The sequence below is a fragment of the Physeter macrocephalus genome, chromosome 6, assembly GCF_002837175.3.
Source record: "Physeter macrocephalus isolate SW-GA chromosome 6, ASM283717v5, whole genome shotgun sequence".
NCBI classification, from domain to species: domain Eukaryota; kingdom Metazoa; phylum Chordata; class Mammalia; order Artiodactyla; family Physeteridae; genus Physeter; species Physeter macrocephalus.
Genome location: NC_041219.1, coordinates 26895976 through 26912741, shown reverse-complemented (window position 1 = coordinate 26912741; position 16766 = coordinate 26895976). Strand labels below are relative to the sequence as shown.

Sequence of the window (16766 nt, the reverse complement as noted above, 5' to 3'; positions counted from 1 at the left end):
ACAAATGGTTATTTTGCAATACTAAATACTATTTTGAAACCTTTTTCTACCTCTTTCTGTAGGGTTTCATATGTCCCCAGTGTATGAAATCTCTTGGATCCGCTGATGAACTTTTCAAACACTATGAGGCAGTCCACGATGCTGGTAATGATTCGAGTCATGGAGGGGAAGCTCTGGCTCTGAAGCGGTACAGTATAATAGTTTTGAAGTGTAATGTAGTGAATGCATGTGATATCATTGTTTAATCATGAATACTTAGTTTTCGCAAAGAGTAGTGTTTTTATATTATTTAATTTAAAGCTATCTTCTTTTAGCATAGCCTTCATCTTTTATTGTTATAACCAATCCTATCCTTGACCAAAAACTGTCTATACCAGCATCTACAATATGGTTCACAGGTTTATATTTTTAATAAATATTGTGATTTTTTTAAAGGTTAAATTATATTTAGCAATTCTGCTTAATAAAGAATGATATGCTTTGTTTAGAAGATTTTATAGTAAGTTGTTAAAATAATGAATTTAGCAAAGAATTAAATTTAATAATTATTAAAAAAACATTTTTTTTGTAATCACCAATATAACAGCAAGCACACATAACTGCTTCTTGACAATTTTGCCTGACCATTTTAAGAATTAAACTAAAATATAGTTAATTAGAACAGCATTCAACAGTATGACTTTGCTTTTCTTCTTCTACTGGTAAGGACTCTTGTCTTATATTCCCACTAAGGAAGAAAACTTGATTTTATTCTATTTGTAAAAAATTGTTTTTCATGTTTTTCTTTAAAAAAAAAAGCCTCTTAGTTGGTTAATATGCTATAGCATAAAGAACACCACATTAAGGAAAAGTATTATGACCACATTTTGGTTGATAGATAATGTAGAACTATAAAATATGGTTTTTTTTAATATGGTTGTTTTAATTTATTAAAATATGTGGGAAAACCAGAGCTTTTGGGAAATATGAATCTTCCCTTTTACATGACTATTAGTGCTCTTTAGGATTTTTATGTATGAGTCAATAATTTTGGGTACTGTTCTTTTGTCATTTGTTAGGAGATAGATATAAAATATATACTTATATATAAATGTTTATATATTTAGTGTCAGTTTAACAGAGTTGCTTTCTCAGCTGTGAATTAGTGCCCAATACATGAACTTTCAACATAAAAACATCCATAGTCTACCTGTGTTCTTGCTTCTTAACTTTTCATCCAATGTTTAGCTCACTAAAACCTGGTTTTTGCCCTACCATTCTCCTGAAAATACTTCTTCAAAGGTCAACGGTAAAAAAAAGACCTGGATTGTTTTCAGTTTTTATTTTACTTGACCTCTGTTTTGGTCATCTATAACCGTGTAATAGTCCACCCCAAACCTAGTGGTTTAAAACTGTAACTCTGTATTACTTCTCATATTCTTTGATTTGACTGGATGGTTCTGCTTTAAGTTATGTAGAGTTGGGTGCTGGGAAGGCCAGAAGGTCCAAAGTGACCTCACATTCATGGCTGGGAGATGATGCTGGATGCTGGCTGTCAGCTCAGCTGGGGCTGTATATCAGGGGACTCAGTTCTCCTTCATGTGGGCCTCTCTATGCAGCTGCTTGGACTTACAGGCCAGCAGTTGGGTTCTAATAAAGAGCATTACAAGAGGAAAGAAACAGAAGCTGCCAGTTGTCTTAAGGGCTGGCTTCAAAAGTTTCAGTGTCACTTCTGCCGTATTTTATTGGTCATAGTAGCCACAGGACTGCTCAGGAATCTGAGGGCCAGCTCAGATTGAAGAGGCCAAGAAGTAAGCTCTATCTTTCAGTGGAGGAGTGGCTTCTGTGTAGAGGAAGGGAAGAACTTGATGGCAGCCGTCTTTGTAGACTATTTATTACAATTTCTGCACAATTTGGTTCTTCTGGCTCTCTTTCCTTCCACTCTTCTGAGACAGCACATCATTGTGATAATTCTTTCTTGATCTGTTTAATGTACTCTCTTCCTCTATATAATGTACTTGGGGTAATATCCATATCCATGACTTCCTCCTAAACTACATCTCCAACCTAGAATTATCTCCCAAGTTGCCTACTAGATATCTTCTTTTAGATGTTCCAAAGGAACATCTCCCTGTTGACATTTGAAAACAGGGTTCATTATATTTCCTTCTAAACCTTTTCCTTACCTACTGTTACTTCTTCTGGTTAATGGCAACATTATCTTTCCACCAAGTTACTAAAGCCAGAAAATTGGATATGCTCATTTTTACACACTTACCTTCCCCTGTTTGATCTGTCCCAAAGTTTAGTTAATTCTATCTCCTTAACAGCTCTTATAACCTTTTTTAATCTTCCCTGCTATGGCTTAGTTTAGGCTTCATCATCTCTCACTCAAAAATATTTTTCAGTGTTTATTGTTGGCTCTCTCCCTATGTCTTGTACCTCTCTACTTAACTCTCCACATTGCTGCCAGACTAGTATTCTTTTTCTTTTTTTAAAAAATAAATTTATTTATTTTATTTTTGGCTGTGTTGGGTCTTCGTTGCTGCACGCTGGCTTTCTCTAGTTGCAGCGAGCAGGGGCTACTCTTCGTTGTGGTGCGCCGGCTTCTCATTGCGGTGGCTTCTCTTGTTGCGGAGCATGGACTCTAGGCGCATGGACTTCAGTATTTGTGGCACGCGGTCTCAGTAGTTGTGGCTCATGGGGTCTAGAGCGCAGGCTCAGTAGTTGTGGCGCACGGGCTTAGTTGCTCCGCGGCATGTAGGATCTTCCCGGACCAGGGCTCGAGCCCACGTCCCCTGCATTGGCAGGTGGATTCTTAACCACTGTGCTACCAGGGAAGCCCCAGACTAGTATTCTTAAAATGGAAATTTGATTGCTTTATTCTGAATATTAACTTTCACTAGTTTTTCATTGTTTATGGAATAGTCAGTGTATAGTTTTCCAGGTTTAATTGTTACTATATGTGTTCTTCCCATCTTCCTGTACCTCTCCAATTTCTTAAAATTACATCCTGCCCTTCTATAACATATTGGGTAGCATGTGACTATGGGCAAGATATGTCTTCTAGATCAAAGCACAGGTGACTTAGGTGGGTCATGAAACCTTTTTGTTTTAAAGCTCTACAGTTAACATATGACAAACTGAGAATTCCATCAACATCAATCATATATATGAAACGTGATGCATTAGTTTTCTTGGGTCCAGATTTTAAAATTAGATGTATGGATAGCATATGCAGAATACAAAATTCAAATGGTTTAAAAAATTTTGTGGTATAAATTGATTCCTTGCCACTGTTTCCCCATAGCCTCTTACTTATCATCAGTTTCTTGTGTATATTTACAGAGATAGTGTATGCATGTATACACATGCTTATATCTGTGTATATATAAAGAAATATATAAATGTATGTAATTACATAAAAGAGAAGTTCTACATTGTCCTATACCTTTTGTTTCTCTGTGTATCTTATGGATTGTTTCATATCAATGCAGATAATGCTATCTCATTCTTAATGACTGCATGGAATTTTATCATTCTCCTGTTCATAGCATTTAGGCTATTTCCAGTGTTTTGTAATTATAAATGTTGTTGTGGTATATGTCCTCTTGGACATAACATTTGCACATGTTTGAATATATCTGGAAGATAAATTTCTAGAAATGGAATTTTTGGATAAAGTCTCCCTTTAAAATTTTGATTGATGTTTCCTAATTTTCTTTTGTAAATATCCTAGATTGTTTTGATATGCGGACCAGGGCTCGAGCCCACGTCCCCTGCATTGGCAGGTGGATTCTTAACCACTGTGCTACCAGGGAAGCCCCAGACTAGTATTCTTAAAATGGAAATTTGATTGCTTTATTCTGAATATTAACTTTCACTAGTTTTTCATTGTTTATGGAATAGTCAGTGTATAGTTTTCCAGGTTTAATTGTTACTATATGTGTTCTTCCCATCTTCCTGTACCTCTCCAATTTCTTAAAATTACATCCTGCCCTTCTATAACATATTGGGTAGCATGTGACTATGGGCAAGATATGTCTTCTAGATCAAAGCACAGGTGACTTAGGTGGGTCATGAAACCTTTTTGTTTTAAAGCTCTACAGTTAACATATGACAAACTGAGAATTCCATCAACATCAATCATATATATGAAACGTGATGCATTAGTTTTCTTGGGTCCAGATTTTAAAATTAGATGTATGGATAGCATATGCAGAATACAAAATTCAAATGGTTTAAAAAATTTTGTGGTATAAATTGATTCCTTGCCACTGTTTCCCCATAGCCTCTTACTTATCATCAGTTTCTTGTGTATATTTACAGAGATAGTGTATGCATGTATACACATGCTTATATCTGTGTATATATAAAGAAATATATAAATGTATGTAATTACATAAAAGAGAAGTTCTACATTGTCCTATACCTTTTGTTTCTCTGTGTATCTTATGGATTGTTTCATATCAATGCAGATAATGCTATCTCATTCTTAATGACTGCATGGAATTTTATCATTCTCCTGTTCATAGCATTTAGGCTATTTCCAGTGTTTTGTAATTATAAATGTTGTTGTGGTATATGTCCTCTTGGACATAACATTTGCACATGTTTGAATATATCTGGAAGATAAATTTCTAGAAATGGAATTTTTGGATAAAGTCTCCCTTTAAAATTTTGATTGATGTTTCCTAATTTTCTTTTGTAAATATCCTAGATTGTTTTGATATGTTACACATTTCAAAAGATTTTCTTTGCTAGGCAAATTGCTTCAAAAATTTGTTAAGTGGCACTTTTTAAAAGATTAATGGGAGTAACTGAGCCCACCCAATTAGAAGTTGAATTGGAATTATCTTCCTTTATCTTCCTCACAATTTCATTCAATTTAGTATTGGCCTTTCAAGAATATTGTTATTAATTCCTCTCTTCATCGTTTTAGTTTATACATAGAGTTGGAAGATTAATAAAGAGTAGGGAAAACTTAAAACATATACATACTTTTCTATACACATATTAAGAATAAGTGTTCCCTGTGTTCTTCTCATGTTAAGACTAAGTTGGCAGGTGGTTTCTGCAAGTTGGGTAAGTTCATAGGGCCACATGGGAGAGAGGGAGGGGAGGGGAGACACACACACACACAAAATAAAGAAATGAAAACTAATGAAAGTGTCATAAAAAGACAAAATTTAAGAGTCAGGAAACAGGAATCTATTCTCCAGTTTTACTTTTGTATTCAGAGATTAAAGACGTCACCTCAAAGTTTATCTCCATCATGAAGTGCTTGTAAGTAGAAGCGATCACACTATTTTTATGCCTCTGGTTTTTTTAAAAAAATAATTGATTTATTTTTGGCTGCTTTGGGTTTTTGTTGCTATGTGTGGGCTTTCTCTAGTTGCGGTGAATGGTGGCTACTCTGTTGTGATATGCGGGCTTCTCATTGTGGTGGCTTCTCTTGTTGTGGAGCATGGGCTCTTGGCGCTCGGGCTTCGGTAGTTGTGTCACGCAGGCTCAGTAGTTGTGGCTCGTGGGCTTTAGAGCACAGGCTCAGTAGTTGTGGCACATGGGCTTAGTTGCTCCACGGCATGTGAGATCTTCCCAGACCAGGAATCAAACCCGTGTTCCCTGCATTGGCAGGTGGATTCTTAACCATTGCACTACCAGGGAAGTCCCTATTCCTCTGTTTTTATTTTTATCATAGAACTGATGGTTTGTTACTCTTACTTCTTTACATGTTTACTTCCCCCATTAAACTGAACAACTTGAGAGTCTGGCATAGACAAGTTCTGTTGAACAATGAATTAATTCTTTACATATGAATGGCTACCAAAGGTAGAGGACATATTTCTCCATCTTTTACATTTTTCTTTGTGGGCAGTTTCGTTCTTTTTCTATTATTAACCATGTTTCGCAGATGAAGCTGACTCTGTCCATTTGTTCTCTACCCCCACTCCCATCCTAGAGAATAATTCTCCCGCCAGTATGTCCCATTATCTTTTACTTTCTGATATGCTTGTGCTGGTGTGGACTTGGTCTTCTGAAACATTAGAACTGATCCTGTTCTTTTCCCTTTGTACTAGAATCAGTTAACTTGAGTATTCCCAATCAGCTCAGTTCAGTTTTGTGTCTTCTACCATGGCAGCCATTGGAGTGGCGTGGAGGAAGGAGAGTCCCTTTTTCTGCTATTTATAATGCCACAGGGGAAGATATGTTCCTCATATCCACAAGAATAATCCTAAATGTGTTTTCTCATGGAATCTTCTTCCTGCATTAGGGCCTTGAGGTGTCTGCTCACCATTCTTTGTCAGACTGACAGAATTAGATGAGGTGAACAGAATGTGAGGTTTTGACAGGAAAGAGCATTTCAGGCTCAAGAAACAGAAAGAAGCCAGAATTGCTAGAGCTAAAGTAATGAGGGTGAGAGTGGTAAGTCAGGGAGTAGATTGTGCAGATTTTATAGTCCTTGTTAATGAGTTTAGATTTTACACTAACTGCAATAGGAAGCCATTGATGCTTATTGCTGGTAAATTAATGGGAGATATTTTGCTTTTGGCTCAGGTTCTTGACAGTCAGTTTTATCATTTCCATGAGAAAATGTTCTTCTATTTATAGACAATGTGCTTTAGGAATAAAATTATTTTCCCAAGGATTATATATATATATATATATATATATATGCCACTATACATAAAATCTATAGTATTTTTTTAAGACTTGAGAAAATTAGAATACTAATATGCAGTCACTGGCCATGATTTGTTAAAGAACATTAACTATTAATTCCTTTTTTTTTCAACTTATGTTTAGAGATGACATAACACTACTCAGACAAGAGGTCCAAGACCTACAGGCTTCACTTAAGGTAAGACTAAAAATGATTACACTTGTTTATTTTCAGTGTTTCAGATAAATAAAATCTTTTACAATTTACTAATTAAAAACCGTTTTCTTCTCTTAGGAGGAAAAATGGTACTCAGAAGAATTAAAGAAAGAATTAGAAAAATTTCAAGGGCTGCAGCAGCAAGTAATTGCTTTTAAATATTTGAAGTGTGTTATTAGTTGTTTATTTTCATTGTTGAAAATTAAGCATAATACTTTTTTGTAAACAGGTGGCCTGATATGAATAACTTCCTAATTTGTTTCTCTGTGTATTAGCCTACATGTATATCCTTTATAGTACTAATGAATGCAAACCAGTATAACTAATATGTGGGAAGGTCAGATGTAACTCCTTAAAGGTGCCCCATTAAGAATCATTTAACTATGGATTGTTTAAAACATTATTCTTATTTTCTGACAATATACCTAAATGGTTAAGAAATACAGATTCAAACAATAGTGAAGCTCTTCAAAGCATTTGTGTTTGTGACAAATTGGAAATCACTAAAATGTCTATTAATAAGGACAGAACTATTAGTAGCTGCTTACAGTTTATATTAGTGGAGATTGTTTGAAAACATGGGAAAACTGATGTATTAATGATGTTAAAAAACATTTGTGTCTTTGTACACACACAGGCACATATGTACTATACAACTTTACATAAAAATAATATATAGGGAAAAGAACAGGAAAATCATTGTAGTATCAAAAGTGGTTATTTTGAGGGATTTCACTTGATATCTTAGATTCTTTATATATATATATGTTCTTTATAGCTTAATGTATTTTCTAAACAATGTCTTAACCAATTATGATTTTTATACTAAAATTATTTTGACTTTTATACTAAACTTACATAAAGAATCATAGAATAATGAATTTTACCAAATACATATATAGTTTTCATTTGTAAGAATAAAACTGACACCCTTTAACAATACTTCTAATACTTTTATAAAGTAATTAGTGATCCCTGTGCACATTATCTTAGCACATTATGACTCCCAGTTGGTCTTTTTGTCTTTTCACCAAAAATTGTGATTTGAACTAGGATAAAAAACAAATAAATGGATAAAAAGATATCAGTCTTATTACTGCTCAGCTTCTATAATTGAGGAGGCATTAAAGAGGTTTTTAGTAATCTAAAATACTTATAGTTCACTTATGTATGTTTTACATAGATGCCATTAACAATCAGTCAAACACGAGTTGTATTATTTTCTGCACCTGAAAACACAGAGGAAATTGTTTACTACATTTGAAATGGCTATTTTACATTTATAATAAATTAAATACATTCCCACAGTGCAATTGCCTTGATAAGAAATTTACCTTTGGGGGAAAATGTATTTTAAATATTGATGATTATTAGCAATCAGTATGTCTAAATCCAATGTATAGGAAAATAAAAAAATCAGATGTACTATGAGATACCTTATGAAACTTTTTCAGGTATATAGAATTCTTTAGAATATGGAAATAATGACTAGGTGGTATTTTATTCCTAATGCATGGGATAAATTAAATCTTATGGAATACATTCTTTATTTCGGCTCCTTTCAAGACAATTTATAATCTGGAATTAAAAATTTATGTTTTTAAAGACAATTTTTTAGTAGTGTTAGTTTCATGGCATATTTCAGCCTATGAAAATTTTCAACTATTATAGGATTGAATCTTGTCTGCTAACTTAAGTATTTGCTTTAGAATCTAATTTTATAATTGTGATAGTTTATGTTACTTATTACTGTATTTGTGGAGTTTAAGATGCCATCTTGGCAAGACTCATAAAAATTTAATATATGTTAACATAAAAGAATTCTTAGAATCAGTGAGCTACAGTTACATCATTATTCCAGACTGCCTAGTCATACCTTAGAGATCTAGAAGAATGTGAGCAGGCCAAGATTTGATTTTCATCAAAATCTTGCTACTTACCTGACAGAATGTGGATTTCAGAGATTTTTTTCACATTGGCAATTGTAACAGTATTGTCTTTTCCTTTTAATGTATTTGTTTATGTTTTTTGTTTTCATTGAGGAGTCTAAACCTGATGGATTAGTGGCTGATTCATCAGCAGGTAACTTTACTTGAAGCTGTTATTTTTTCATTTTTCTTTTTCTTCTTTCTCATCCTTTTTTACTTCTTTTGTTTTCTGTGATGCTTGCTACATGAATTTTATTTTGAGATTATACTTTATGGCTTTAAAACAGTGAAGATAACAGTCATATTCTAGGCTGAGAGTATCTATTACCTATGAACTTTGTAACTTAATCAGTTAATGAAATCTTAGTCCTGTTTTAGTTCATTATATTCTGAAGTTATAAAGAAATTTCTGAAATATTACATTAATATGGTGGTTAATGAAAATTTAGATCTGTATTAAAGAGCGATGCAGTTTTTTCTCTTAAAATTAAAAAATGATGAAACTAGCATCTTTGTAATGGACTTTAACTGGAGGAATGCGCAATGAATAATCAAAATTATATTTTGAGATTAGCTATTGTATTTAATGTCCCTCTGAAATCCCTTTTCTTTTTTTTTTTAATAAGTAATGTTTTTTTTATTTTTTTTAAGTTTATTTATTTATTTTTGCTGTGTTGGGTCTTCGTTTCTGTGCGAGGGCTTTCTCTAGTTGTGGCAAGCGGAAACCACTCTTCATCGCGATGCACAGGCGTCTCACTATCGCGGCCTCTCTTGTTGTGGAGCACAGGCTCCAGACGCGCAGGCTCAGTAGCTGTGGCTCATGGGCCTAGTTGCTCTGCGGCATGTGGGATCCTCCCAGACCAGGGCTCGAACCCGTGTCCCCTGCATTAGCAGGCAGACTCTCAACCACTGCACCACCAGGGAAGCCCCTGAAATCCCTTTCCTTTATGAGAATGAAGTAGCAGGAGTTGACTGCGTATTTTAATTGATTATTTTATTTAAGACCTTGATTGTTCTTAAAACAGTTCTAATTTCATTTCACATTGTGATACATTTCATCAGAGGTGCAGGATATATTCCTTTTTGGTCAGTTGACAGATATAGGAAGATAACTGAGAAATGTGAAGTCAAAATAATCCTCAAACAAATATTTATAAATTATTTGGGTATGATTGCTAAATATTCCTTTCATTTGTTTTACATGTTTGTAAACTATGACTTGGGACTTAAATGAATTGGCTATGCTTAATTCTTTTTTTTTTTTAAATAAATTTATTTATTTTATTTTTGGCTGCATTGGGTCTTTGTTGCTGCGTACTGGCTTTCTCTAGTTGTGGCGAGCTGGAGCTACTCTCTGTTGTGGTGTGCGAGCTTCTCATCGCAGTGGCTTCTCTTGTTGCGGAGCACGGGGTCTAGGCGCGCAGGCTTCAGTATTTGCAGCACATGGGTTTGGTAGTAGTGGCTTGCGGACTCGAGAGCGCAGACTCAGTAGTTGTGGCACACGGGCTTACTTGCCCCAAGGCATGTGGGATCTTCCTGGACCAGAGCTCCAACCCGTGTCCCCTTCACTGACAGGTGGAGTCTTAACCAGGGAAGCCCTATGCTTAATTCTTAAAATGTGAAGATACTCTACTTGTAATTGGCTAGTAGATGCATGTTGATTGTCTTTAACTTCTACAATGATTATGATATAAGTAATAACAATTTAGGAAATGTAATTCACATTGTATTTGAATAATTACTGTACTTTTTTGTAGAACTACAGTCTCTGGAACAGCAGTTAGAAGAAGCCCAAACAGAAAATTTTAATATTAAGCAAATGAAAGACTTATTTGAACAGAAAGCAGCCCAACTTGCCACTGAAATTGCAGGTAAATTAAATCAGACTTATTTAGCCAATATATCAGTCTCATTACAATTTTGCCATTGTATACCCTAGAAATAAACATTGTATTTTAGTGTGATAAAGCATTTGTTATAGATTGTGGTGGTGATTACTGGCATTTAATGATAATAGAGTTAGTATATAAGTTATTTTGTTTGTTCTTGCACCTCCTCCCTTCAAAGGACTGATTTTCTCTGTAAAATCTTCTCGAATTTTAGAGATGAATTTTCTTTTGGGGTATGCTTAAAGATTAACAAGTAACATTTTGAAGAAGTTAAATAATAAATAGTACAGGGCTTCCCTGGTGGCGCAGTGGTTTGAGAGTCCGCCTGCCGATGCAGGGGACACGGGATCGTGCCCCGGTCCGGGAAGATCCCACATGGCGCGGAGCGGCTGGGCCCGTGAGCCATGGCCGCTGAGCCTGTGCATCCGGAGCCTGTGCTCCGCAACGGGGAGAGGCCACAACAGTGAGAGGCCTGCGTACCGCAAAAAAAAAAAAGTACAGATTTAACATTTGGTTATGCTAACAATTACATATAATTTTTTTAACTACATGTACATGCTTTTAGGTAATATATTGTATGTGATTAAGTATATATTAAAATGCTAATTAGTAATTTATCATTGTGTGGAATTTATGTAGACTAAGACATTTGATCATTTAAAGTTTATCATTTAGCACCAGAGGGCAGACAGCAGAAGCAAGAAGAACTACAGTCATGCAGCCTGTGGAACAAAAACCACATTCACAGAAATATAGACAAGATGAAAAGGCAGGGGACTATGTACCAGATGAAGCAACAAGATAAAACCCCAGAAAAACAACTAAATGAAGTGGAGATAGGCAACCTTCCAGAAAAAGAATACAGAATAATGATAGTGAAGATGATCCAGGACCTCGGAAAAAGAATGGAGGCAAAGATCGAGAAGATGCAAGAAATGTTTAACAACAACATTTGCATTATAGGGGTCCCAGAAGGAGAAGAGAGAGAGAAAGGACCAGAGAAAATATTTGCACAGATTATAGTCAAAAACTAACCTAACATGGGAAAGGAAATAGCCACCCAAGTCCAGGAAGCGCAGCAAGTCCCAGACAGGATAAACCCAAGGAGAAACACTGAGACACATAGTAATCAAATTGACAAAAATCAAAGACAAAGAAAAATTATTAAAAGCAACGAAATGGAAATCAAAAGAAAGCTGGAGTAGCAATACTCATATCAGATAAAATAGATTTTAAAATAAGGAATGTTACAAGAGACAAGGAAGGACACTGCATAATGATCAAGGGATCAATGCAAGAAGAAGATATAACAATTATATATACACCCAACATAGGAGCACCTCAATACATAAGGCAACTGCTAACAGCTGTAAAAAAGGAAATCGACAGTAACACAGTAATAGTGGGGGACTTTAGCACCTCACACCAATGGACAGATCATCCAAAATGAAAATAAATAAGGAAACAGAAGCTTTAAATGACACAATAAACCAGTTAGATTTAATTGATATTTATAGGACATTCCATCCGAAAACAGCAGATTACACTTTCTTTTCAAGTGCGCACGGAACGTTCTCCAGGATAGATCACATCTTGGGTCACAAATCAAGCCTCAGTAAATTGAAGAAAATTGAAATCATATCAAGCATCTTTTCTGACTACAATGCTATGAGAGTAGAAATGAATTACAGGGGGAAAAAACGTAAAAAACATAGACACATGGAGGCTAAACAGTACGTTACTAAATAACAAACAGATCACTGAAGAAATCAAAGAGGAAATCAGAAAATACCTAGAGACAAATGATAATGAAAACATGACAATCCAAAACCTATGGGATGCAGCAAAAGCAATTCTAAGAGGGAAAGTTATAGCTATACAAGCCTACCTCAAGAAACAAGAAAAATCTCAAACAATCTAACCTTACACCCAAGACTCATCAAGAAAAAAGAGGGAGCGGACTCATCAATAAAATTAGAAATGAAAAAGGAGAAATTACAACAGACACTGCAGAAATACAAAGCATCCTAAGAGACTACTACCAGCAACTCTATGCCAAAATATCATTGGTGAATATAGATGCAAAAAACATCAACAAAATACTAGCAAGCAGAATCCAGCAACACATTAAAAGGATCATACACCATGATCAAGTGAGATTTATCCCAGGGATGCAAGGATTCTTCAATACATGCAAATCAATCAATGTGATACACCATATTAACAAACTGAAGAATAAAAACCATATGATCATCTCAATAGATGCAGAAAAAGCTTTTGAGAAAATTTAACACCCATTTATGATAAAAACTCTCCAGAAAGTGGGCATAGAGGGAACCTACCTCAACATAATAAAAACCATATATGACAAACCCACAGCAAACGTCATTCTCAATGGTGAAAAACTGAAAGCATTTCCTCTAAGATCAGGAACAAGACAATGATGTCCACGCTCACCACTATTATTTAACATAGTTTTGGAAGTCCTAGCCATGGCAATCAGAGAAGTAAAAGAAATGAAAGGAATGCAAATTGGAAAAGAAGAAGTGAAACTGTCAGCCTTGAGGGAAAAAAACGGAGCTGGAGGAATCAGACTCCCTGACTTCAGACTATACTGCAAAGCTACAGTAATCAAGGCAATATGGTATGGCACAAAAACAGAAACATAGATCAATGGAACAAGATAGAAGGTCCAGAGATAAACTCACACACCTATGGTCAACTAATCTATGACAAAGGAGGCAAGGATATACAATGGAGAAAAGACAGTCTCTTCAACAAGTGGTGCTGGGAAAACTGGACAGCTACATGTGAAAGAATGAAATTAGAACACTCCCTAGCACCATACACAAAAATAAACTAAAAATGGATTTGAGACCTAAATGTAAGACCGGACACTATAAAACTCTTAGAGGAAAACATAGGAAGAGCACTCTTTGCCATAAATCACAGCAAGATCTTTTTTGATCCACCTCCTAGAGTAATGGAAATAAAAACAAAAATAAACAAATGGGACCTAATGAAACTTCAAAGGTTTTGCACAACAAAGGAAGCCATAAACAAGACGAAAAGACAACCCTCAGAATGGGAGAAAATATTTGCAAACTTATCAACGGACAAAGGATTAATCTCCAAAATATATAAACAGTTCATGCAGCTGAATATTAAGCAAACCAATCCAAAAATTGGACAGAAGACCTAAGTAGACATTTCTCCAAAGAAGACATACAGATGGCCAAGAAGCACATGAAAAGCTGCTCAGCATCACTAATTATTAGAGAAATGTAAATCAAAACTACAGTGAGGTACCACCTTACGCCAGTTAGAATGGGCTTCATCAGAAAATCTACAAACAACCAATGCTGGAGAGTGTGTGGAGAAAAGGGAACCCTCTTGCACTGTTGGTGGGAATGTAAACTGATACAGCCACTATGGAGAACAGTGTCGAGGTTCCTTAAAAAACTAAAAATAGAATTACCGTATGATCCAGCAATCCCACTCCTGGGCATATACCCAGAGAAAACCACAATTCAAGAAGACACATGCACCCCAATATTCATTGCAGCACTATGTACAATAGCCAGGTCATGCAAGCAACCTAAATGCCCATCGACAGATTAATGGATAAAGAAGTGGTACAAATATACAATGGAATATTAGTCAGCCATTAAAAGGAACGAAATTGGGTCATTTGTTGAGACGTGGATGGATCTAGAGACTGTCATACAGAGTGAAGTAAGTCAGAAAGAGAAATATAAATATCGTATATTAATGCATATATGTGGAAGCTAGAAAAATGGTACAGATGCACCGGTTTGCAGGGCAGAAATTGAGACACATGTAGAGAACAAACGTATGGACACCAAGCAGGGAAAGTGGTGGGGGTTCGGGGTTGTGGTGGGATGAATTGGGCAATTGAGATTGACATGTATACACTGATGTGTATAAAATTGATGACTAATAAGAACCTTCTGTATAAAAAAATAAAATTAAATTCAAAAATTAAAAAAAATAAAGTTTATCATTTAATGTAAGCAGAAGTATAATTTTATTGTATATATTTATGGTTATCAAAGGAATGTGAATTTGAATTAGAGTGATACATAGATATATACTGGAATATACAAGAATTTATAAAACTGTTCTTCCCTAGAGTTAATGTCATGTCATTTGTGTAACTATCCTTAATTAGATATAAAGTCAAAATTTGATGAAGAAAGGAGTCTTCGAGAAGCTGCTGAACAGAAAGTAACACATGTAACGGAAGAATTAAACAAAGGAGCAACTATAATTCAAGATCTAAAGACTGAACTGGTAATTTAGAAGCCATTTATTAGATTGTACCTTATTTGAAATTGAAAAATGAAATATATACATTGATGAAACATTTTGGGAAGTACAGCTTGAGGAGAATGGAGGAAAGAAAAAATTCCCTTTAGTTTTACCACGTAAATGTACATACTTTATAAGTTTTTAAAAATAAAAATGGAATTTAATGACACATAATTTATGACATTAACATTTTGGTTGTTTCTATCTTAATATCAAGTGTCTTTTTTAGTAGTTTCCATATTTGCATCTCTGATCTTACCATCCCTTGAACTTTAGTTTTATAAATTCATACTTTTAGGACACTTCTGATTGCATTTCTAGTTTTCATTTCAAATTCAACAAGTATAACATCAAGTCATCCTCTTTCCTCTGTAACTGTATTTCTGTCATTGGTACCATGTATTTTCATCACTCTCCCCAGGCTTAACAACTTTGGATCTGTCCTTGCCTCCTTTCTGTCCCTTATTTAGCACTCAAGAAATATATGAATAAATGAATCAAGTATATTCAACCTGCAACAATCCCAAATTATGCTTATAGCTGTTCCTTCTTCATGTTATTGACCAGTTTCCGAGGATAAAAAAATGAAGGAATTTAGCATTTATCAAGTGATTGTTATCACCAGTGGGTTTACTTTGTGAAGGAAAGGAAAGGAATTAAAGCGCTAAGGATAATTGTGAATTTGTGATTTTGTACCTTGAGTGGTAATACTATTAAGATAGAGTGGGAAAAGGAGAGGATTGTTGGGGGAAGACATCAGTGTTTGATGTTTGGAATCTAGTAATTGATATTAAAAATTGTTTTATTTTGATTTCTTAGTAGTAAAACTATTTTAAAATTGTGTGTTATTTTAGTTTCACTGTGATTTTTAATTAAAATGTCTTGCTTCACAGCTTCAGAGACCTGGAATAGAAGATGTTGCTGTGCTTAAGAAAGAACTGGTCCAAGTTCAAACGCTAATGGACAACATGACCTTGGAACGAGAGAGAGAATCTGAAAAACTCAAAGATGAATGCAAAAAGTTACAAGCAGAACATGCTTACTCACAGGTAACGAAGTTTAGTGCACTTAAATGAGATTGATGTTAACTCGTTTAGTGTGCACTCTTGAGTGAAGCCGGGATTTTTCTGAGTGACCTATCAAGCAGTATTTGCCTTTCTTTCATCTGGTCTGAGTAATATTTGTATATAGTCAATATGGTCTGATAGTCAATATTTTTAATCTTTGCTCTATGAAGCTAGAGACTTAGAGAAGAATGTTTGCATACAAGAGTATTATTCTATTTAATAAATGATGTATATTGTATAGAAATTATATTTAAATTTAAGTTTGCTCCAGACTAGTCAGTAAGTAGTAATTTAGTTTTTTTCAATTTGGTAGGGGTAAAGGAAGTATGATTTCATTGTCTTTATTTGTATAACCAATGTTGTTTAGAAAAAGTATTTAAGACTTGTTTTCTATTCGACTTCTTTTTCATTTATCAGTTATTTAATTTTGTGGTTGAAAGAAGTCATAATAATCATCTAGTCTAACACTCCATCCAGGAATTCCCTTTATAGCATCTCTGATAAGTGATCTACAACTCTTGCTAGGTGGTGTAGGGGGTGCATATTTCTTCCTAAGTCAGCCATTCCATTGAGTTGGCATTTGTTTCCCTATAATTTACATGCACTGGTTCCAGTTCTCAGGAATTAAACATAATAAATTGTTCTTTTCCACATGAAATATTTGAAGACTGTTCATATTTACTCTGAGTTT

The 16766-nt window shown here is 34.7% G+C and overlaps 1 protein-coding gene across 4 annotated transcripts in view; it reads left to right on the top strand.

Moving 5' to 3' along the window:
- The window catches only part of EEA1 (early endosome antigen 1), a 144559-nt gene that overhangs the window by 47799 nt on the left and 79994 nt on the right, over positions 1–16766 (top strand). For all 4 annotated transcript variants that reach the window (XR_008617557.1, XM_055085245.1, XM_024127152.3 and 1 more), the window contains 7 exons: positions 63–187; positions 6787–6841; positions 6938–7003; positions 8902–8941; positions 10545–10658; positions 14869–14990; positions 15902–16057. Coding sequence is in view for 3 of the 4 variants with exons in the window: in XM_055085245.1 (XP_054941220.1) it covers positions 63–187; positions 6787–6841; positions 6938–7003; positions 8902–8941; positions 10545–10658; positions 14869–14990; positions 15902–16057 (678 nt within the window). In the remaining variant the exon portion in view is untranslated. The remainder of the gene's footprint in view (positions 1–62; positions 188–6786; positions 6842–6937; positions 7004–8901; positions 8942–10544; positions 10659–14868; positions 14991–15901; positions 16058–16766) is intronic.